Source organism: Cricetulus griseus, chromosome 5, assembly GCF_003668045.3.
Source record: "Cricetulus griseus strain 17A/GY chromosome 5, alternate assembly CriGri-PICRH-1.0, whole genome shotgun sequence".
NCBI lineage: Eukaryota > Metazoa > Chordata > Mammalia > Rodentia > Cricetidae > Cricetulus > Cricetulus griseus.
The window spans coordinates 65,398,568-65,422,548 of record NC_048598.1 but is presented as its reverse complement, the minus strand read 5'-3'; the positions used below and the strand labels follow the sequence as shown (position 1 = coordinate 65,422,548).

At 38.6% G+C, this 23,981-nt stretch overlaps 1 protein-coding gene across 1 annotated transcript in view; it reads right to left on the bottom strand.

Annotated features, from left to right (window-relative positions):
- Positions 1–1,692: 1,692 nt before the first annotated feature.
- Dpp10 (dipeptidyl peptidase like 10) overlaps positions 1,693–23,981 on the bottom strand; it is a 512,276-nt gene continuing 489,987 nt past the window's right edge. The window contains exons 20-26 of the mRNA XM_035445836.1: positions 22,405–22,599; positions 21,130–21,184; positions 13,172–13,271; positions 12,876–12,934; positions 12,681–12,753; positions 8,801–8,874; positions 1,693–3,743 (exon numbers count right to left, since the gene is read on the bottom strand). Coding sequence (XP_035301727.1) covers positions 3,609–3,743; positions 8,801–8,874; positions 12,681–12,753; positions 12,876–12,934; positions 13,172–13,271; positions 21,130–21,184; positions 22,405–22,599 — 691 coding nt within the window. The 3' untranslated portion in view covers positions 1,693–3,608. The remainder of the gene's footprint in view (positions 3,744–8,800; positions 8,875–12,680; positions 12,754–12,875; positions 12,935–13,171; positions 13,272–21,129; positions 21,185–22,404; positions 22,600–23,981) is intronic.

Here is a 23,981-nt window from a genome sequence, read left to right as displayed (position 1 = left end):
GTAGGTTCTAGCATTTGGTAATGAGTACAGGTGGTAGCATCCATCATTTCTGTTAGAGAATTCCCAAACCAGAATGTGGAGGTAAGTTGTCACAACCAAGAACTCAGATCATGCTGGTTGCTGGTTGCTACAAGGGGCAAAGCTTGTCAGGTCATAGGAGGAAGGACAGAGACCATGATTCTCAAATAGAATCTATGTGCCCTCTGGACCCAAGAAACATGGCAGGAACATGTTTATAGGTAACTTTATCTAAAATATTTTTTGTTTGTGTGTGTGTGCACCTGCTTTTTCTGTAGGTGCCCCAGGTGTATGAAGGTTTCTGCAAAGACCGGAAGAGGGTTCAAATCAGCTGGAACAGGAATTAAAGGCTGTTGTAGGCCCCAGTGTGGGTACCTGGGTCCTCCACAGGAGCAGTAAGTACTGTTAACCCATATAGTACTTCTCTAGTCTTGTAACTCTGGTTTTAAAGTCACCATATGGGATGGGGAGAATGTCTCAAATAATTCTCTACCTGGTAGAAATCAATGTCTAAGTCTCACATGAAGGGCAACTGACTGGAGAATTCTCTACATGGTAACCAACCAGAGCTTAAGACTCCTCATTCTTATAACTCTAAAACAAGATCCCTAATGGTAGTGTCTGTGATGAGCTCACATATCATCAGAGGGAGCTGAGTTCCATGTTTTGAACAGTATCGCCATCCTTTCCTTCTTTAGAGAACAACACAGTATGTTGTGGTTTGAATGTCAAATGTTCTCTACAGGTTCACATGTTTGAACATTTGGTTTCAGCTTGTAGCTCTGTTTAGAGGTAGGGGTTGGGTATATAGAACCCTTAGGAGGTGGAGCTTTGCTTGAGGAAGTACACCACTGGAGGCAGATTTGACGGTTTATAGCCTGGTCCTACTTCTTTGTATCCCTCTGCTTCCTGACAAACAGCCAGGCCTCAATACTCCTGAAGCCATACCTTCCCTGGCATCTGGAAGGAAGCCAAAATAAGCCTTTGCTTCCCTAAGTTGCTTTTGGTCATGGTGGTTTATCATGGCAATACACCAATACACTTCTCTTCATTCACTATTCACTGAGTAAGCAATGCTCGAAATGGAAGTGAGAAAAGCATATTTGTTTTCAAAATAGCCTCAAAAGGCTGTATGTTAGTTTCTGAGTTAATACTCCTGATATCTCTCACTATAGAACTGTTAGCTTCTCTTGTAGCTTTACTTTAATATTAAGGAAAAATTATCATGTGGGAAGGTTGCCATTAAAGGTTCAGGAAACTCTCAGAATTTGTAAATATGCATAGAAATCATTGGCATGCAACTGAGGCAGAAGTGTAAAGGTCCTATCCTGTTCCTCAACTCCATGACATAAAGTACAAGAAAACACCAGTGAGCATTTGTGTGGCATGGCCCAGTCCTGGAAGCCCCCCAAATCACAGAAAGGACAACTTTCTGTCTTCCTATTAAACATCATGTTTTCATGTGAGATCCATCGGTACTGTGAGGTGAAAGTGGTCTCAGACAAGCAACTTTCACATTACAAACTGTATTAAATTAATCAAAAAATAGATAAACATTGATAATAACCATAAACAAGAGAAATGATGAACAGTAAAAGGTAAACACTTTTTAAATGTTACTCAAATAGACATTCAATAAAACCACATCTTTCAGACAACATAATTATTCGCATCATAAAAATCTCTAGTGGTTGAAATCTAAAATATTGATTAAAAAGCTTCAGTTGGATTTCAAATCAGCCTAAAAAGAAACTCCCATCTTAATAAAATAGGCAAAACTTTCCTCGGAAACATTACAACCTATTTTGTTAAAAAAATGTGTTCACTATCCTTGAAAAAGACCTAAAATGGGTCTCTCTAAAGAGGGCATCTTTCCCATATTAAATTAAATCTAATGGAGCAGAGAAGACACAATCCAAAGCACTGAGGAGAAAAGTAGGAGAGCTGGCCTCAAAGTCCCAAGACCACAACTTAGAATCCTAGGCTGCTCCATTGATGAATCAGAGGATGACTGGACAAACTCTTGACTTTTGAAATTCCCTTCCTGATTTTCAGAGGACATGGTAACCCAGTTTTCCCTAAGAACAGCATACATAGACTGCCTGGGTTTTCTCAGAGTTGGTTGAAGACTCTGAAACATCTCCTGGAAGATGCTTTACATGGACTGAGGACACACTCTGACTTCAGTCATTACCACTATCTTCTCATGACTGAAACACCATACATTTAAGTTTGTTTTCCATTCTCACTTACTAACTGCTGCAAGCTGACAGGCTGGAGGACTTGTTACCTTGTGTGTCTTCCATTTAAATGAAATACCGAATAATGCTCTTTGTAAATTTGGGGGGACAATGAGTAAAAAAAAAGTTTTCACTTTGAATCCTTACCACAAGGGCTTAATTAAACAACAACAAATGAGTCGAGCAGGCACGGAATGCTAAGTTGACTCTGGAAACAATGAGATAATTCAAATTTTTGCTTTTATAATGAAAATGAGAATTGACTTCACTGCACTGGGAGCTGGAATTTAAAGTCTGAGTTTTTAAAAAAGCTTTCTCCACCAAGAGAGCAAAAAGCCACTCAGCGGCATTGCATTTGTTTAACAAAATTTCTTTATCAGAAACTATAATTTAATATTTAAGTATCTAATTTACATGTGACAAGATATCATATTCAAAAAAGTAAACTGCAACTAGAAAACTATTAACCACTAAAAACAATACCAAACACAACCCAAACATTTATAGGAAAGCAATCACTAGAATCTGAACTGGAAACAAAAGGGTCTCATCATATTTGGCTCATTAAAGGAAGCGTCCATTGCAGCCTGTAAAAGAGTATCCATTGTAATTCATTAAAGTGTACCCTTTGTAGCATGAGTAACATGTAAAGATAGACTCACTGTCTGCATATGCACACGTGCGTGTATAGATATATATATATTATATTGTGAGACATATACTCCTGCGTGTTGAATTAAAGGTATTCTATCTACTGACAACTGCCTGAACTTTGGAAGGTGCTGAGATCCATATTTCTACATAGCCTTTGACTCATTTAATAATGCCTTTTAAAAACAAAACTTTATGTAAAATACTCTGCTTTTTGTTTATTAACTGAATATTTTCTTAAGCATAATAATAGACAATGAGAGAATTGCACTTATTATAAAGATACATTAACATGTTAGATTGCAGCTCAGCCATCAAAGATCAGGGACTGTGGTACTGATGGTGCGTTATGCAATTTATGCAAAGGTGATCGTGGCCATTGAAATCAAAGTGAGGGTAACTAGTCACAGAACAAAAGGGGATAACGGAAGGAAACATGCACTATTCCTACTTTAATGTGAAACTAATTTTTCCCAGGAAACCAACCCTTGCAACTTCCCATTACAATGAAACACCTTCTGCACCCTTGGCAGCACAGTAGATGCTGTCTTCAAGTTCTAGTTCACTCTCTGAGTGTGCTGTTCCAGTTTCATCTCCTCAAGCTCCCCTTGAAATTCTGGAGTGTCTACAACATGACAGTCTCTTGGTTCGGTTTCATTGAGCCTCAATATCCCCTTCAACTGTGTCTAATAGGGTCTGTTATTCATCTTCTTCTGGTTCTGGAGGCAGCACAGATATTTCTTCCTTTAGACAATCACTGAAGAATCTGAGGATTGTGCTGTAGAAATGATGCTTGCTCTTGTCAGAGACATGGTAACCTTCATCTGGATAGACCTATGGCATTGAAGAAAAAGGTGAAATCTCGTTACTATTGGGCTGTGCTAAGGTCTACTGGAGCTATGTTACCTGCAGCTGCCTCTTCTTCTCTCTACCCTAATCCTCCTATGGATGCCTGTGAGTGAGTTTTTAATACTCACTTCCTTAAAGGAAAATTTCCAAACTCTCTACGCAATCAGAAGCTAAATCTGGTATTATGGACACATGTTAGCTGAAAGACTGAATCTTTCATGCCTGCAGCATGGAATCAGAAACAACCAATTTCAAGCAGCTACTAAAGGACACTCATCAGCCATGTAGCATGGTGGGGCATCTCCCTTTTCTCTGAAACCTGTAAGAAAGGTCTCTACTTAGATTAGAGAGTCTGAATCCATGTCAGACCCCTTGTGTGGTGGTTTGAATAAGAATGACTACCACAGGTCCAGATATTTGAAAACACAGTCACTAGGGAGTGATGCTATTTGAAATGATTAGAAGCATTAGAGGGTGTGGCCTTGTTGGAGGAAGTGTGTCATTAGGAGTTGTCTTTGAGATTTCAAAGGACCAGTCAGTCTTTCTAAGCTGTCTGTAGTTCAGGACATGGAACTCTCAGCTACTTCTCTAGCATCATGTCTGTCCTCATGTCACTATGCTCTTCACCTTGATGATAATGGATTAATCTCTGAAACTGTAAATAAACTCTCAATTAAATGCTTTATTTTATGAGTTGTCTTGGTCATGGTATTTCTTCATGGCAGTAGAACAATGACTAAGACAGAATTTGGTATCAGATGTGGGATCTTCCTTGAGGTTTTAACTGCCTTTATAACATTTAACCCCAAGCTTTCCTCTAAACTTTATCTCCTTGAGCACTTTAACTTCTTTCTTCTACATCACATTTCATGGTGCTCATTTCCTTTTCAAACTGCACATTTTGTACTTTTTCCCTTGCTCTAATTTCTCTTTTTCATTGTAGATCTGCATAAAAGTGACCACTAATAATCACATGACACAGACAGTACTAGGCTATCTTGAAATCTTCTTGGCCAACAGCAATAATTCAAAACTCTTCAATTTAGTCTGAGGAAATTTTTTAGGACAAGAGCAGAAAGTAGCCACATTCTTTGACAAAATATCACAAGAATTGTCTCTAGGCCACTTGCTGATATTCTTCCCCTCTGAAATTTCTTGTGCTGTGCCCCAGCTGCCCATATCACCCTCAGCAACACTATCTTCATGCTCCTACTAGGATGGCTGCATAAATGCTGCTTAAAGCTTTCAAAGGCTTTTCTACTCCAAAGTCTGACAGTCTTCCATATTCCTTCAAACAACAGCATGGTCAGGCCTTTTATAGCAATACACCACTCCCTAGAGAAGTAGTTAAGAGTTTTACACCCTGATCCATGACTTTTGATTGTCATTAGTCTCAGAAGATACTTTGAAATCTTGGACTTTTAAACAGTGTTGAGAATATGATAGATTATGGGGACTTTTGAAGTAGGACTGAGTAAATTTTGCATTATGATATGGCTATACGCCTATCACACTGAAGGAGAATGTGGTGGTATGCATTAGAATGTCTTCCATAGGTTCATATATTTGAATTCATAGTCACTAATAAGTGGCACTATTTGAAAGGATTAGAAGGACTAGGAGGTGTGGTCTTGTTAGAGTAGGTATGACTTTGTTAGAGCAAGTGTGTCACTGGGGTTGGACTTTAAGTTTCAAAACCCCATGTCAGGCTCAGTCGGTCTCTTTCTTTCTTTCTTTTTCTTTTTTCTTTTCTTTTTTTTTTTTGAGACAGGGTTTCTCTGTGTAGCTTTGAAGCCTATCCTGGAACTCGCTCTGGAGACAAGGCTGGCCTCGAACACACAGAGATCCACCTGCCTCTGCTTCCCAAGTGCTGGGATCAAAGGCGTGCACCATCAACACCCGGCCAGTCTCTTTCTTTCTGTGAATATTTAATACCTGGGCCTATAGCTGATATTCCTCAATCTTGTTGTAACCTACCTCTCTGGTGGTGCCATTAATGTATTTTAAAATTCCTTGATTTATAGCTTTCTGGGTCCCACTACTATGAAACTGCTTTCACATTGGCATACTTAGAAGCAGGTTAACTTAAATGTCCCTAGGTCATGGGCACACATGTCTTGATTCCCCAACAAACTATCACTTATTCCCTTTGAGTTAAGGGCTGTGCTTTTCCATTAGCAATGGAGAAATTTCTGCCATATGCTATAGATGCTACCAGATGGCATTTTTTAAACTTTCAGTTAGTGGGAACTAGCTGTTTGTACATTCCAAAGATTTACACAGTGCTCACAGATACCTAACTCCACACAGAGGAGAAAATGGCTATTATGAGGGCTAAAGCAGCCTAAGATAACTCAGGGCTGGGATTCCAGCCATTTCAAACATTCTAACCTCTCCACAATCACTGAAGTTCTAATCAGTCCATCAGCCTTACAGAAGATTTAGTAGAAGATGCTGTTCCTTTCAGGAATTTTTTTTTTTAACCAAGACAAAAAAATCATTTAAATTATGGCTTTTTCACCAAAATAGTAGACTTTCCCATGTTCATGTTGATGATTGTGGCCTTAACACTGAAGTCTGCTTAACCAAGCATTCTGCTTCTCCTAGAAAGCAAGGTCTAGACCTCTCTTTACTTAAAAAAGTTACTTGAGACATCTTGCTGCCTGGACAGTCACACAAAGTTCCTCTGTAACCTTGGGGCATCCATGTTTAGCCTATAGGACAGTGTGTCTTGCAGACATCTCCATGAAGCAGGAACCCTTCAGGACTGTCTTTTTTTGTAAGTTCAGCAGTCACTTTCCTGTGGGTCCTTCATGTCCAGTTTATCAGCAACAAACAGTCCAGACAAGAGCAGTTTCTTGCCCAAATAGCTAATCTTGCCATGTTGAAAGCAAACTCCATGTTGATTTTCTTCGATGCCTGTCCTCTTTTCAGACGTAATTGGTGATGTCAGGAGTAGTTGTGTCTCACTATCTTGAAAAACCCTAAATCATTTAATGCCATATATTCTGTAGGTCTTTGAAAGGTTTGAAGAATATCTCCCCATCTCAAATATGTCTCTGTATATCTAGAAAGCCCAACTAACCTAACTGTAAGTTTTGACTATTAAATCTGACTCTATATAATCTGTATTTAATTATGCATTACATTTTAAAATATTTGTGTAAACACAATACCAAACAAGAGGAGAAATTTACATATCACAAAATTGACCTTAAAGCTTTATCAATGAATGAAAATTTATGAAAAAGAAGATAATAGAGGAGAGCTGGATGAGAAATAACATAACAGAGGGAGCCATTATAGGTTAGAGGAGTGATCTGGCACTAGGGAGATTTCCAGAGATCTACAAAGATGACAGCAACTGACAATCTAGGCAATGGTAGTGAGGCTACCCTAAATGCCCTTCTCCTATAATGAGATTGATGACTGCTTACATGCCATCCTAGAGCCCTCATCCAGTGGCTGATGGAAGCAGAGGCAGACACCCACAGCTAAACACTGAAATGAACTCTGGAACCCAGTTGCAGAGAGGGAGGAATGAAGAACAAAGGGATCGGGATCAGGCTGGGGAAACAAACAGAAACAGCTGACCTGAACAAGGGGGAGCACATGGACCCCAGACTGCTGTCTGGGAGGCCAGCATGGGACTGATCCAGACCCCTGAACAAGGATGTCAATGAGGAGGCCTCAGCACTCTACAGGGCCCCTGGTATTGAATCAGTATTTATCGCTGTTGTAAGAAGGGACTTTGAGTGCCCATCCCACATGGAGGGATGCTCTCTCAGCCTGGACACGTGGGGGAGGACCTAGGCCCTGCCCAGGATGATATGACAGACTTTGGGGAACCCCCATGGAGAGCCTTACCCCCCTGGGGAGCAGAGGAGGATAAGGTGGGGGTCTGCTGGGGGAATGGGGAGAGGGGATGGAGAGGGAGAAGGGATTGACATGTGAAGCAAGCTTATTTCTAATTTGAACGAATAATAATAATAATATTATAATTATAAAGAAGTTACTTGAGAAAACTTGCAATTGTGTATCATGTTTTTCATGCACCTTAAAAAAGCCCACAAATCTGGTCAGTTTTACAACCAAGGTGGTATGCTTCTTTATGATGGGTCCAAGAAGTTGAAATGCACAATGCAAAGGAGATTAGCATTTCCTGTCTCTGTAGGAGGCTAGGATCTTTTCACTTGCTTGAGGGCATGTCAAAAAGCGAAAAGATTCTGCTATATCAGGCTTGGAGACATAAAAAGTAAATTTTTGAGAGTTTTCCTTGAGGAGAAAGCTCCAGGGCACTGTGGCTTCACATAGGGTCTTCTGGGCACTGTTTTCCTGAGACAAACCCTGAAATCACTCATCAACAGAGAATGAGCAGATGTGGTTCAAACATGTCCTGCTACAGCTCACACTAGCTGGGTTGGTCATGTGATTCTGGTTTTACTCCTGTGGAGAGTTATGGAATCCTGAAGGCTTCTATCCAGGTTTCAAAGGAAAATGACACATCAGTGTGTGGGGGACAGGATAATTCCAGTAACCAACCCTTATAAGGTTAATGCCTAAAGTTGTGAAATTGAAGCCAATGGAGAACAATGAAGTTAAATTAGAGATTTAACAGAAACCCTGGTGAAGGAAGAGGTACTGAACAGAGCCAGCTCAAGAAATAAGTTACATGGATATTACCCAGCAAGACACAGGGACACATCTTTTCAAGCCCTATGAAACTAATGTGATGTCATTATATACTTTGCATCATGAGTGTGAAGCTATGGTATTTGATATTTTCTCTGTTGTTGTCCTCCAGCTTCCACACCAGTCCTATGGCTGGCACAAACACACACACACACACACACACACACACACACACACACACACACACACACAAGCACACACATTTTTGTAAAGAGCTGCTTTACTTTTCCATGAGCTCTTGTAAAGTGATGCATCTTTGCCAAAGAGGCAAAGCCATGGGCCCTACTCAGACCTTCTAAATCCTGATATAAAGCTGAGGATGAGAACACTTTTCTGGAATGGCGGCTTACCTGCAGAGTGTAATTCACCCCAGCTTTTATCAGATGCTTGATCAATTCTGCTGAATGTTGGAAATGAACTTTTGCTGAAAAATATTAAATTATGATATTTGAAAGAAATGAATCCATTAGCAGCAGGAGCTTTTAATATATTTTCCAAAGAGCTTAAGTGTCTTACATACATTATTCACTCAGAAGACGTATCATTAATTTTAACTAGAAAGCTGTTAGGTAAAATAGTAAAGTTTCATTTCACATTACAAAACAGACCACCAACACAAGAGTTATTACGAGCTGAATTTAAGTATTCAATGGCATTCTATGCATATGTGTATATTTGTGTGGTTACTCCTGTGTGCAGTTGTGCATATGCACACTTGTGAGTACATGATGTGGAAGCCGGAGAACCACATTGGATATAATTCTTCAAGTGCCTTCTACTCTTTATTTGAGACCTGGTTTCTCAATTGCCTGGGACTTTGACAAATAAGCTAACCTAGCTGGCCAACAAGTACCATTTTATCCACTTGTCTCTGTCCACCATCTTGCCAAGAATGGAATTATAAGCATATGCCACCATGCCTGCATGTTACTTTTTATGTGGACTCTAGGGAATCCAAAACCTGGTCTTTATACTTGGGAGCCACCTGCCCAAATCTGTATGAGGTCATTTAGCTATATTTTGTATGAAATAACTTAATTTTGAAATTATTTGTATATTCTGTTCTTGAAAAACTTTGAAGGCAATGTATGTCTTGCCTTCCATGAATACAGTGAAATATCTTTATATACATATTTGAGGATTTCTAGAATCTAGACTCAGCTGAACAGTGATACTCTGCAATATTATTTTAAATAAAAGTGGGCAAAAGTGCATCAGAAAAAGTGTGCTAGGCAGGAAGTCTGACAACCAATCACTGGACAGGACCCATAAGTGGTGTACAGAGAGAACAGACTCCCAGATTCCCAAAGTTGTCCACTGATCCTAAACACATGCCTTCATAAGCATTTACACTGTGTGTGTGTGTGTAATTAAAATTTCATACTGGAACTGAATGTCCCTTGTTGAAAAGATAAACTTTGTTTCTCATTACTAAGTGTTAAGTATTTCATGCAGAGAAAACTGTTTTTTTTTTCTCTTTTCCTTCCATCTTTCTGCTGTCTGAATGGAAGTTCCCAAAGCTTTTGGAATACACATCTCAGGAACTTTGTAGTTAGTGACAATTTTTTCTGAGCTTGTTATGAAACTTGGCGCTGCTACACTAATCTTTCTATGCTAGAGTTTGCTTTTATTCTGCCTTGGTTATTTCTTTCACTCTGTACATATATTTAGATTTCCACAAATAACTTCAAGCTAACATTTTGAATCTGTCTTTGTCGAACTAGGGCAGTCTTATCAGTGGTTTGAGCCTCCCTAGGCTCTCATTCTATGGTGTGGAATAACCTTTCTACAGAGCAGAGGGTAAACAATTCCAAATAGTCATTCATTTTTAATATATGTAAGATCTTCTGAACAACTGGAACTAGTTTAGTATGTGTATGTGACTTGAATACAGATTTATGTGGGCAATAACTGAGGTAAAATAGTCTCAAATGACTCATGCACATATTTTGTAGAGAAGATACATGGAAAAGACTCCATCATGTCTACATTTGGATGTGGCTGAAAACATAGTCATGTAAATGGATTTTTGGAAGGGGAATGAAGAAGAAGAGGAGGAGGAGGAGGAGGAGGAGGAGGAGGAGGAGGAGGAGAAGAAGAAGAAGAAGAAGAAGAAGAAGAAGAAGAAGAAGAAGAAGAAGAAGAAGAAGAAGAAGAAGAAGAAGAAAGGAAGCAGAGAGAGAGAGACAGGCAGAGTGAAAGAAGCTGAGACAGAGAGTGAGAGAGAGAAAGAGTGTGTGAGAGGTAGTATGGGCACATATATAGAGATTAGAGGACAAACGTGGGTGTCAGTCTTTGCCTTTCAACATGTTTGAGGGAGAAGTCTTTTGTTTGATGCTAGGGCACACTAGGTTGCCTGTGTCAGCTTGCAGAACTTATGTCTCTAAGTGCCATCTCTCCATAGGAGCACTATGATTACAGGTATGCACTACTGTGTCTGGTTTTACTTAGATACTAGGGATCCAAGCTTATGTCCTCACTGAATCATCTCCCAACAATAACACATCATGTTATTGTTTGCTGCTTTGTTTTCTATGTGAAAGCCATTGAACACTCGCAAGTTGGCTTCTCTATGAGCTGTGTGGTGAGTTTGGACATGTATGCACCTGTGCTTTATGCAAGGCATCCCTCTGAACCTCTATATAGCATGAGGTATGTAAAGCCCCTACCCTAAACCAAATCAAATAGGAAACAACATGGTTCACAGTAATATCAACAACTTAGTGTGGTAATTTGGATGTAATCGGCCCCCATAATCTCATAGATTGGCACTATTAGGAAGTGTGACATTATTGGAGTGGGTATGATGTTGTTGGAGAAAGTGTACCACTGTGGGGGCAGGCTTTGAGGTTTCCTATGCTCAGGACAGTATCTCAGTGGACTTCCTGTTGCCTGCAGGAGGTAGGACTCTCAGCTTTCAGCACCATGACTGATTACACCGACATACTCCCCATCATGATGGTAATAGACTAAACCTCTGAAACTGTAAGCAAGCCACCACAATTAAATGTTTTCTTTGTAAGAGTTGCCACGGTCATAGAGTCTCTTCACAGCAATAAAAGGCATTTAGTAAAGGGTTTTTAAAGAGTACTAAAAATTTCTAGGGTGGTGTCTAGAGATAAAAACATTTAACTTTAAATGTAATTGTTTCAGTTCGTCCAGGTTTCATAGTGAATGGGATAAGACCATAGTACCCAGAACAAACACATGTAAACTTCTGTTTTCCCCATCACTTATTTCACTACTATACTGGCTAAGAAAATGGTCGCTCTGTAGGACAGCATTGTCAGGCAGAACAGATATGACATTATCAAGAGCTTTTAGCATATTTCTGACACATGGTTAACAATTAGTGAGTTCCTCTTTCTACTACTGAAATATGTGGATAGTCTTAATACTTTGACATCCTTTAGAAGCATGTTATTCTCTGCAGTTGTTCATCATACAATGCTGCTATTAACTAAATCTTCTGAATATATTCCCCAGCTTGATATAATTGTCAGGTTTTGGAAAATAATCATAGATTATTAGAAGATTTGTAAATAGAAAAAAATGTTCCTGTGTAAGCTGTACAAGGCTTTCTCTCTTTTTCTTTCCTTTTCTTTTTTTTTTACATCTTACATTGTGATGAGAGACTTTTTGCACAGTAAAACAAAAGGCCGTTGAGGACCAACCATGAACTGCTTCATGTGGAATTCGTTATTACTTTCCTGTTTCTGGTTTTTATATCAGGTGGGACACCAGGTTAACACTTTTTTATTTTCATAGCTCCTTAACTTAATTTTAACTAAAACACACACACATATAAACAATATGCAAACATGGAGGCATATACCTGCTCATCCATACATACTCACACACATATACCACATGCATTCATTTGAGCCCTGACTTAACCATATCTTGACAATAAATGTTTTTTTGTTGTTGTTATTGTTCCCTAGTCAACATTAATTACAATATCATCTTAGGGTGCAAGTGGCCAGTGGTTTCTGCATGCATTATTGCAAGATTAGAGATTAAGTTTCCCTATCACATCAGAAAGTTATACTGGATAGACTATCTTATTTCCTTCCTACTTCCTGCCTGACATCTCATTCTCCATATCACTTCCTATACTCTACTTTAGCAGCTTTACAGGACCCTCTGGAATCAAGTCCTACATGTATGATGGGTTCCTTTGTAACAGAACAGCTCCAGTCAGAAAGAAGCAACAAGTACAATACTTACTGTCGGCAGTTCCGTGAATTATTAATATATTTTCTTCTTTTAGACCATGAATATTATGCAGTACACTGGATGCCTGTAAGTAAAACACAAGTATATTTATATGTGGAGAGACATGAATTGAAGGAATTCAACCTAATCTTTATGATGGGAAAAAAAAGTGCCTTTTGCTTTTGTTATTATTTTTGGATTAGTTACCTGGTAAGTGCTTTCTTCCTTTGACGGCATACCAAGGTACCTCTCAGAGAAAGCTGAGGCTGTGAGCCAAGGAGAAAAAAAATCAGAAGAAACAAACTGTACCCTGTTTCATTATTTGTTTATGCACTTCAAATGTAATTGTCATGCTCTGGTAAAATTAGTTGCATCACGGATGTGGTAACTCACAATAGGCTTTAATAACACATGATAAATGAGATCATTTGAGTTTCTCTGCATTGGGATTCTGTTTCCCATCAATCAATACCTTAGATTAGGACTACATGGAATGTACTCACCATATAACTTCATGTCTGAGATGGGTGCAACTACTGCTCCACATTTGAAAAGCTGCTCATCTGATTTTAAGATCATTGATGCAACATAGCCCCCATACCCCTGAGCAAAATAAAATTGTAATAATTATTCCTAACAATATTTATACCTTTTTATTGCTGTTTAATAATGAACATGTCTCAGTATCTCTGGGTGTAGAATAGAACACACACACAAAAAAATCTGTGTACAAATGAAATTCAACAGCTCTTTAAAAATTTATACAACAGACTATTTTAATAACCAAGTAAAATGTGAAATTAATTATATATCACAAAAAGTCAGTTTCATACCACATATCTGGGAAATGCTCCAAATACCTTGAAACAAAGGGAAATGAAGTACTCTTTATACACCATTTTAAGATAACTTGGTATGTATTTCTAGTAACAATGATGGTTATATACAGTTATGAAAGAAAAGTAAAACACAGACCACAACTATATACTGTTTGTAATTTCCTTGTAGGGGCTAAGGGTTCTAAAGTGTGACTCTAGGAGACCAGATTCTGCTGCCATGTGATGAATAATCCTCTTTGGAAAAGGATGATTTGAGACAATAATTTTGAGAAATTGCCTACTGGGGATGCGCTGACAGCTCATGTGGTAAAAGTATTTGCCATGCAAGCCTCTGGTCTCAAGTTTGATCTTCTAAAACTCAAGATTAGAAAACTTAAAAACTAATCATGGTGGTGCACACTTAGCATCCTAGTGTTTGGGAGATGGAGGCATGTGAGTACCGGGAGCTAGCAGGCCAGTCAATCTAGCTTCCTTGGAAAACTTAAGGATAATGAGAGACCTTGTCTGGAAAATCAAGGTAGATGGTGCCTGAGGAAAAAAAGCTGCAATTGACTCCATGCATGTATACATTTTCAAACATAGGCACGCCTCCACAATCAAACATACAAACTAAACACTTAATAAAGAAGAAATGAAAATCTGCTAGACATAGGATAGACAGGATTTTTCTGGGTTGCAAAAGATTTATTTCTATAGGGAAATCTGTTGATATTTGCCATGTACACCATTAAGAGGGGAGACCTAAATTCTAGAATTCTCACAAGTGGGAATGGTTTTAAGTAAGTAGAAGAAGAAAAAATGGAGAGAAAGGAAAATGGAAGGAGGAAACCAGAAGACACAGATTAAGACAAAGGAAGAAGTATAAGAGGGAGGGGATGAAGGAAAGGAAGAAGAAGAAGAAAAGGAATAGGAAGAGATGAGGGTGGTGGTGAAGAAGCAAGTTCAAATTTGTATGGGCAAAAGCAATTAAATAGTGCTCACTGGAGTTGCAGGGATGGGATGGGGAGTGTGTAGAAACTGAGATGGGTCATGAGGGAAGAAGACACAAGTGTCTGATAGGTAGAATGGGAACAGAGTCCTGAAAAGTATGCACAACATGAGACTGTGAGCTCAAAATGTCCCATGAAAGGAGCAGGTTTTAGCTGCTCTTTGAACAAAAGCAAAAGCAAACAAACACAGAGGAAGTGTCCAATGATGTCAGCTCTCACTCTCTACTACAGCAATCACTTCATCATAGAGACATGTGACATCACCCCATGGTATATAGACACTAAATCTTCATGACAGTATTATTCAGGAAAAAAAAAACCCTTTTATAGCAATATTTTATAGTAAATGGGTAATGGTATAATTCAGTAGGTTGGAGAGACTTTCTTTCCTTTTTTCTTTGCTCCTTCCTTCCTACCTTTCTTCTTTCTTTCTTTCTTTCTTTCTTTCTTTCTTTCTTTCTTTCTTTCTTTTTCTCTCTGAACTCAAGTATCTCACAAGCATAAATTGCCTTGAACCTCGGATTCTTCTGCCTCAGATTCCTGAGAGGTGTGTTTAAACAAACATTAAGGGGATGTCTATGATACTGTTGGACATAATTGTTATTATGTTTTAAATTGTGTGTGTGTGTGTGTGTGTGTGTGTGTGTGTGTGTGTGTGTGTGTGTGTGTGTGTATGTACATGCATGCCACTGTGCTGGAGCATGTGTATGTCAGAGCACAACTTTTAGGAGTCACTATTTCCTCCCACCATTGTAGGTCTTAGGGATTAAACTCAGGTCATTAGGTACAGTGGTAAGCATCCTTGTCATTGAGCCATCTTGCCAGACCCCCTTAAACACTTTGAATTGTAGGTTCTTATGGTAAACTAATACAATAAAGATGCCTCCCAGAAAAAATTCCTATTTCCTTCCAGAATTCCCTAGATTCATGGAACAAGACAGGCAGGAAAGAAACAGCAGCAGCAAACAAGCCATTCCATGAGAATTTCAGAAGACCCTGGGCCTGGGAAGACACCACAGCTAGGGTTTTGCAGCTAACATCAGGCATATACATCCTTTGCTTCTTGCTTCCTGAGGTGCTGTGCTTCATCATTTTTTATAATATGAAAATTTGGAACATAATGAAGCTAAATAATCTTTAAGACTTAATGATAGTGAAAGCTGTGGAATTTAAAAATCAAATCTAAAATGCTGCTTTAATTTGATTTATTTCGGAAAAATAACTTCCACTTTTAAAGGGAAAAAAATCAACATTGGCAGGAATTAGAATAAATTAAATTTTAATTGCTCACCCTCCTCTCAATCATTTCATGTTTATTCACTGAGGCAAAAGTTGAACTTGAAAGAGCTTTTGGAAAACAGACTGTGGAAGGCAGTGAGAGTCAGATATGAACTCTCCCTAGATGAGGATGTGCTGGGTTTCATTTTCAAAAGGTTCACACTTTAGGTACATTCTGAGTTTGACTTTCCTCATATTGACCTGCATTCGATGGGGAGGAAAACATTCAACTTTTGGGATGTTCTGTTTCTACTATGCCTGTGTTGACTATTCTATGATCAACACTCTTCCAATCACAGAAATTTTATCGGAGGACCAAAACCTGGAATTAAAGTTTTTTGCAAAAGCCAAAATAATGTATATATGTCAGTCAGATGGGTTCTTTTTCTCCCCCCGAGAAATGACTGGTTATAGGTACTGTGGAAGCTGGATAACCCAAACAATGAAATGGAAGCTGGCTGTTTTTTTCACAAGAGTTCTAGCCCCAACCATAGAAATTTGAGCATCCTCCTGAGTAGTTCTCCTGGAATGAGGGTCACCAAGTCTTTGTTTGGTGGAGAAAGAAGAATAAGGAAGTTGGCAATTTTAAATACATTGAAGTGAAAAGTGTGCTGATATACCCAGACCCTCCTTTACCCTGTCTGTTTGCGCGCCTGAGATCTGTCTGGACTCCTGGTCCTCAACATGATTAAAATATATGGCATATATGCATTAAATTCTCAAAGAATAAATAAAAATATATTTAAAAATTTGGTATTTCAGAATTAACACAATTTTATCACCATGTATACATCTGCAATAAATCTGTCTCTTTGATATAAGTCCCCATATCTTTATCTACATATATATTCATGGTGTGTGTATATATACACACATAAGCTTGTTCTTGAGGTAGTGCCTTGCTTTTATGCCTGTGCAGAGATCAGAGAACAATTTTGGGTCTTGGTCTTCCAACTGCTGGTTATCACTAAATAAGGCAGGCTAGCTATCTTGTGACCTTCTGAGGACTGTCTCTACCTGCAACCTCTATGTAGTAATAGTGCACTTGACAATTGTGGACTACTGCATCCAGTTTTAAACAGGTGGTAAGAATATGAACTCATAGTCTGCTGTTTATGTGACCAAATCTTTGCTCACTGAGGCATTTTCCAGCCCTGATTATGTACATTTTCGCAAACTCCAGAAATGACTTGAGCTGGCTTCCAACTTTAGGAAATTCCTTTGCAATTAACAAGATGGGAAAACTATAAATATTGATCCCCTCTTTTAAAGTCAAGTTTAATGTTTTATAGTTAGTCTTTTTATAACTTTTTTTATTTATTATGTATACAATTATCTGCATGCATGCTTGCAAACCAGCAGAGGGCACCAGATCTCATTACAGATGGTTGTGAGCCACCATGTAGTTGCTGGAAATTGATCTCAGGACCTCTGGAAGAGCAGTCAGTGCTCGTAACCTGTGAGCCATCTCTCCAGCCCCTATAGTTAGTCTTATCTCTAAGCATGAGACCAGTCCTGGGAAGCCATGCTTCTTGATTTTGACTGTTTGGTCTATGGCAGCAGGTTTCCCTGTGAGAGACTTATACTTTAGTGTCTCCTGGAAAGAAAGTGCAGCAGGTAGAAGCACTTGCTGTGCAAACCTGCTGACCTGAGTTCAATTCCTTGAACCCACTCACAGTTGAAAGGAGAAAGCTGACTCCATAATGCTGTCGTCTGACCTTAACAATGCACCACACATGGCAAGCATGTGTGCATGCAAGTACAAAACACACACACACACACACACACACACACACACAACAGTACCAAATAAACATATATAAATTAAATTGGCATTCTCATCACCCATCTTTGTCTTCCTGCCTCATACCAGCTGATACCTTATTGTTTATCTTCCATTTTTTCTCTATAACAACCAGAAATTCAACAATGTAGTCTTTTGTGTGTTTTATTATTAGTCCACTTAACTCTTCTAAACACTGTTTTATTTTTAAGTTGGTTGTGTATGTGGTGGTGGTGAGTGCTTGTGAGTTCAGGAGATGTTGCAAGCAATTGCGAGCCTGCTGACATGGGATATGGGACATGAACATATGTCCTCTGTAGGAGCAGTGCATATTCTTAACTGCTGAGCTGTCTTTCCTGCTTCCCCACATAGCTCTGTTAAAGGTGCTGGGTACGAAGGAGCATACAGGATTGGCTTGAGTAAATTAAACATATTTCCTGCATTGTTAAGTTATCATTGTAATGCTGTTTTCTAGAATGATGTTTACAAAATTCTCACATTTTTCATGCAGGCCTAATTCACATCAAACTTTTCAAAAAGAATATAATTCAGAAAAGTTTTGATTCAGGAGTTTTGTGCCTTTTCACAACTAAGAATGTTTTTAAAAATAAAGAAAACATGATTATATATTTAGGTGAGGTGAGGTTAGGTTCCAATGACTATAATTTAAACTAACATGATTCCAAGCTTCAAATCTAATTACTGAGTGAAAAAAAAAGTCAACTAAACTCATAACTGCTAAAATCTTTTCATTATTCTAACAAGTTAGTTAGCAAATAATAGAGAGTGTAATCATTCATGGGGACATTAAAATAAAATGACACATAGTGTCTAGGAGCAAACATTTTAATAAAAAGATTTGTTATGTATATGTCTTTATTCCTGTGTGTACATATATAAAATAATATTCCAATGGAAAGACAAAAGAAGATTTAAAAACTAGGTAAACACTGCTTCTTGTAGATATGTTATTTATCCTCAAAGGAATTTATTGTAAAATTGTTTAATAAAAAAAGTAATTTTAAACTGATGTGCTGACACCAAAGAATAGAACATGCATTTTCAAGCTAGGTAGAAAAGACTTAGAAGCGCAACCCTCTCACTGTCTTCTTTTTTGCACTTCTATCCTTCAGAATTGTACAAAAAATCCCACAAAATTATTCTTACAGAAATGGTAAATATGTCTACTGAAATGGTGTAGAGGATGAATCTGCTTGTCTCTAAGTCTGGTCACCTTAGTTTGACCAGCACTCATATGATAAACAGAAAGAAGTGACTCCCACAAATTACCCTCTGGTATCCATATACATGACCTGGCACACACACACACACACACACACACACACACACACACACACACACACACACACACAGTTTTTGACATGCAATAAATAGATAAATAGTAAAAAGAAAGAAAAAAGAAGAAACATGGGGGAGTGGTAATGAAAGTGCAGGTTTAGGATTCACAGGAAATATGACCTATATTTTTCCCAAATATTAAAGGTAGGAAATTGTTTTTAAAACATTAAAATGTATCATTATCATTAAAGGATCATACAAGATTAGCATCAGAACTAGTGGGCAAGTAATACCAGGGATGTCTGAGAACTTAATATCTGCATATTTTGAAGATGTTTCAAATGTTAAAGATGACTTAGTGAACCAGTGAAGCCAGGAAACAAAATGAGCAGTTATTGGAAATTAAAAGTGTAAATCCTGACCATGCATTGAAAAGGTTCTGTTCTCTCTTCCCTGCTCAATCCAGGAAAAAAAAAAAAAAGCCTCAGGATACAGATAGCCATCAAATAAATGATGACAAGAGACATTGCCAAATAAGTTTTACATCTTCAAGGTTGAGGCTGGAGACATGATGGTCCTGCGGTTAACCGTCAGAGTGCTGCTGCTTTCCCAGAGGACCTGAGTTTAGTTCCCAGCACTTACCTCAGGTGGCTCACATACACCTGTAACCTTAGCTCCAGGGGGATCTGCTGCCCCCTCTGGACTTTGTAGGCACTGCACTAAAGTGCATATATACCTTCTTCCAAATACACACAAACACGTAAAAGTAAAATAAATCTTTGTATATATATATAAGCATTCAAACTAAGTTAATTCATAGACCAAAAGTTAAACAACTCAAATATTAATCATTGGGTGCAACAGATACAGATAAACAACTTACTTCATGGGCATAAAATGAAATGCTACTCAGAGACACCAATGAGGAAACAAAAGTATTTACAAGGGGGAATGAAAAAGAAACAATAACCTAGCTAAATGAAAAGATGGAAAAAGGAGAAAAACTGAAGAAAAATAGTATGGATGGCACATAACAAGTTTAATATTTAAATGTATTCACCAAATGACTTATGTATGTACATAATCCACTTAAAACACAGAAATCATGAGAAAGGCAAAAAACAGTCATCCCTGAGTTTGTTTGCAAAGGGCCATGTCATGAAGGCATGACTGAAAAGTGTATAGTACGAGGACTTCTAATAAGTATGCATTAATCAAAGACCAGCCCAAAAGTTCAGCGGTAGAATGCTTGCCTAGCCTGTACCCAAGTTCATTCCCCAAAACAACAGAAAACTGTGAGAATGGAGAAGTTTTCTTTTGCTCTGTTTTGGTTTTGTTTATCCCAATTATTGAACACAGGTCCTCACAAATGCTGCTGAACTGACGTACCACTGAGTTACATCCCCAGCATGGCATCATTACACACACACACACACACACACACACACACACACACACACACACCATAGAGATAACAGAATCACAACAAGCAGAAGACAGAGTCACTATAACAATAAGCTTGTAAAGTGTACTGTGGGGACTAATCTGGTAAAGGGAAACCGAACAGTTCATTTCTATAATGAGATGTATCCCAACTGGGACAGATTGAGTGAGGCAGGATGCTCATGACTTTGAGGCTTGCATAGGCTACACAGTGAGACTATCTCAAAACCCAATTAGAGGCAATGCCTACTCAGTGACTGAGTTCCATTTAGCTGTTACATCTAAATATTAATGCAACTGTGTGTGTGTGTGTGTGTGTGTGTGTGTGTGTGTGTGTGTGTGTGTGTGTGTGTGTGTTTAGCCCAGAAGTCAATGATGGGAAATGTCATCTGCTCTCCATCACAGGGATTCTCATTGAACTTGGAGCTCACTCATTTAGCCAGACTGGCCAGTCAAGAAGATTCCTATATCTTCCTATCTCTCAAAAAACTGGGATTAGAGGCACAAGCCATAACACTCAGATTTTATCAGGGTTCTCAGAAACAAAATTCAGGTTCACATCCTTGTACCTCAAGCACTTTCCTCAGTGAGCCACAGCCCCCAGCTCCTAGCCCTAAGTTTTTCTCCCCTTTACTGCTCATTTGTAATGCCAGACATCAACTGTATGCTTGAGAAATAGGCGTTTAGATGAGTGAATGGACATAATATGTATTCTCCGATTCTAAAGGGTAATACAGAAAATTAAAGTATAATGACTAATGAAATTAGATAAACATAATACAAACATATATGTGTGTATATAGATAAATATATGCAGTATTTCTATTTACCTTTCCAAAAATGCTTAGTCTTTTGGAGTCAATATATGGAAGTTTCAGTAAATATCTGAAAGGACAAAAATATTTATATATAGTTATACCTTCTTGCATCAATAGCAAATCTGAATTTATGACTCTGACAGACACATACAAACATTCCCCCAAAACTTTAAAAATACTTCACTATGGCCTGAGGTGATGGCTCAGTGGTCAGAAGTGAAAGGACCTGAGTTCAAATCCCTAGCACCCTTATAGAACCAGGTAAGGTAGGATGCACCTACAATCCCAGAGTTGCTTCAGAAAGATAGAAGGCAGAGAAAGGAGCTTCCCAGCAGCTCATAGGAAAGGTGGCCTGGCATACACAAGGGTGACATCAAGAGATGCTGTCTCAAAAAGGGTAAAAGGGGAGGGTGGACACCTGGGGTTGTCTTCTGACCCCCACATTTGATGATAACATGTATGCCTACACACACACACACACACACACACACACACCAGTTGAAACACTTTACTAGAAATGCTTTCCTTACATGGAAGGCCTGTACAATCCACAGTCTCTGGCTCAAAGCTGTAGTCCAGCAGTTTTTCATAATTCGGAAGCTTGTTACAGATGTAGAATCTTCAGCTATACCCTGGCCTGCTGGGTTAACTTCTTTATACCGTGCCTGGCTGCTCTCTGTATACTAAGAGGCAGTGACCTTCCCTATGGTACCTTTCACTCCACCACGGTAATAATAACCTTTTGATGCTAAATAATTAGAGTTCAGGGTAAATGAGGCTGCTTAGTTGGTAAAGGTACTTGCTGCCAAGTCTGATGATCTGCATACAATCTACATAGTCCAAGAGGAGAACTCTTTCCAGTTGTCTTCTGACTTGCACATCTGTGTCACAGCATGTACTCACCTACATACCACACACACACACACACACACACACACACACACACACAAATACACAGTATATATTTTCAAATATGTGTTGATATTTTAAAGGAAGACTTCTAATTAATTGCGAGACAGTGTGGATTTTTGCCAACAATTAATATAGTGGTGTACTGCTCCTCACATTCCCATAAACCCAAAGTAAATTCTAATTACAGAGAATAAATATGATTATTCTTTCATGATGCCACTAAGTGAGATGGATGCCTAAAAAACTACAAGAAAGCTACATGCTCAACTTAGAGAATCAATAGACCCACAAACAGACATCTCTGAGTGAGTAATGTGTCACATCACATAGATGCTGCAATTAAGAAAAACAATAGGAAGACATGCACCAACTTACTTTACAGCTGCTACTTGGTCCTTTGCTTCTACCGACCCTATCCTTCTGTGAATCTCCTGCAAAACTTTCAGGCCCTGGAATCCACTTCCTCTGCCATCAAATCTTGCTACAATGACATTATCAGTGTCAATAAGAACGGAATCCCAGTCAACATGGAACTTATCTGTCACCATCTGGCCTCCTGGTTCTTCATCCCTGCAAATGTGAGCATACGTGATGAAATGAAGAGCAACCGGTAGTGTGCAAGAAGGTTTCCCCTTCATACTAACTGGCTAACCAGTATGGAGTTTATCTAAGCGCTATTAACACTTTGGTTAATTCTTGATAAATCTAAAGGTTAATTCTTAATAACTAACCTTTTTTTCCTACATAAAGTTTTAAATGAGGAGTCTCAAAGATGAGGTATAAGCACGCGTTAAAACTGCATAGCTGAGCCTGGTTTAGTTCAAAAGAAATGGAGAATATATGTGGTCCTTGTAAAGGCTTTTCTGAAAAATGTCAATTTGACAGACAAATCTATTTTTTTTGATGTCTTCAACTGGGTTGTAGAAATAAATGTCTTACCTATATGGTTTACAAGAGTTGAAGGGTATGATAGAGTGCCAACTCAGCCATGGAAACTTCATATAATTTAACAGGAAGTGTACAACCTTAAAGCATGTTGGACTCTGAAGAAAACATTGTATTAACATTTCCTGAGGGTTTTCTTTCTGTCCGTGATATAATTCTCACTGAGAAGTTAAGCAAACAGTAAAGGAAAAAAAGTCTTTTTCAGCCTTCAAGCTTAACAGCCAGGAAAGGAAGCAGCAACACAAATGTCTGAAAAATATGAAAGCCAGATGCCAAGGTGGACAGGAAAATTGCAGCTCTTGCAGCATTTCCCCACTAGGGAGAGGTAGCATGATTTTACACTGTGAAGTTCAAGTGCTGAATTTTGTTGTATTTTTGTAGACTATAGAAAATTCGGAAAGGGAGCTTCCCATAAAAATCACAACTACTGGGGATATGACTCAGCACAGAGGACTTGTCTAACTAGTAGGAGACCCTGTGTTTGATCTCTAGCACACATCCCCCCAAAAATCATCATCTTTATCATTTTTCTCACCATCATTATAACCATCGTCACTTTTGGATGTCCAAAGGAAACCCCTTTTTCCCCAATTTGATAGTTAGATGAAAGCCAGCATTCCTTAGAAACTTGTGAACCTTGTTCCCCTCTACCCAAAGGAGCTGGTTCCCTAACCACTCACAGAAGGGACAAATGGCTATCTGTGGTGCCTGTTAGCATACCAAAGCACACTCTGATCTCTAGTCTCCTTCAGTATAAATGTTTCTCAGTCTTGTTGCCTTCATCCCTATTTTAAGCTTCAGTTCCTCATGACCTCCCTGACCACAGCTGATAATTTTCTTTATATTCCTGTTATTTCAGTGAAGCTCTCCCGCCATATTACCCTCTCTTTTCCCCCTAATCTCTTTGTTTTCCTCTTTTGTTCTCAACCTTTATTTTTTCTCTGCTCTGCTACTGCTTCCCGCAAGGCCAGATCCAATCTGCTGAACATGTTCATTCTACTATTTTA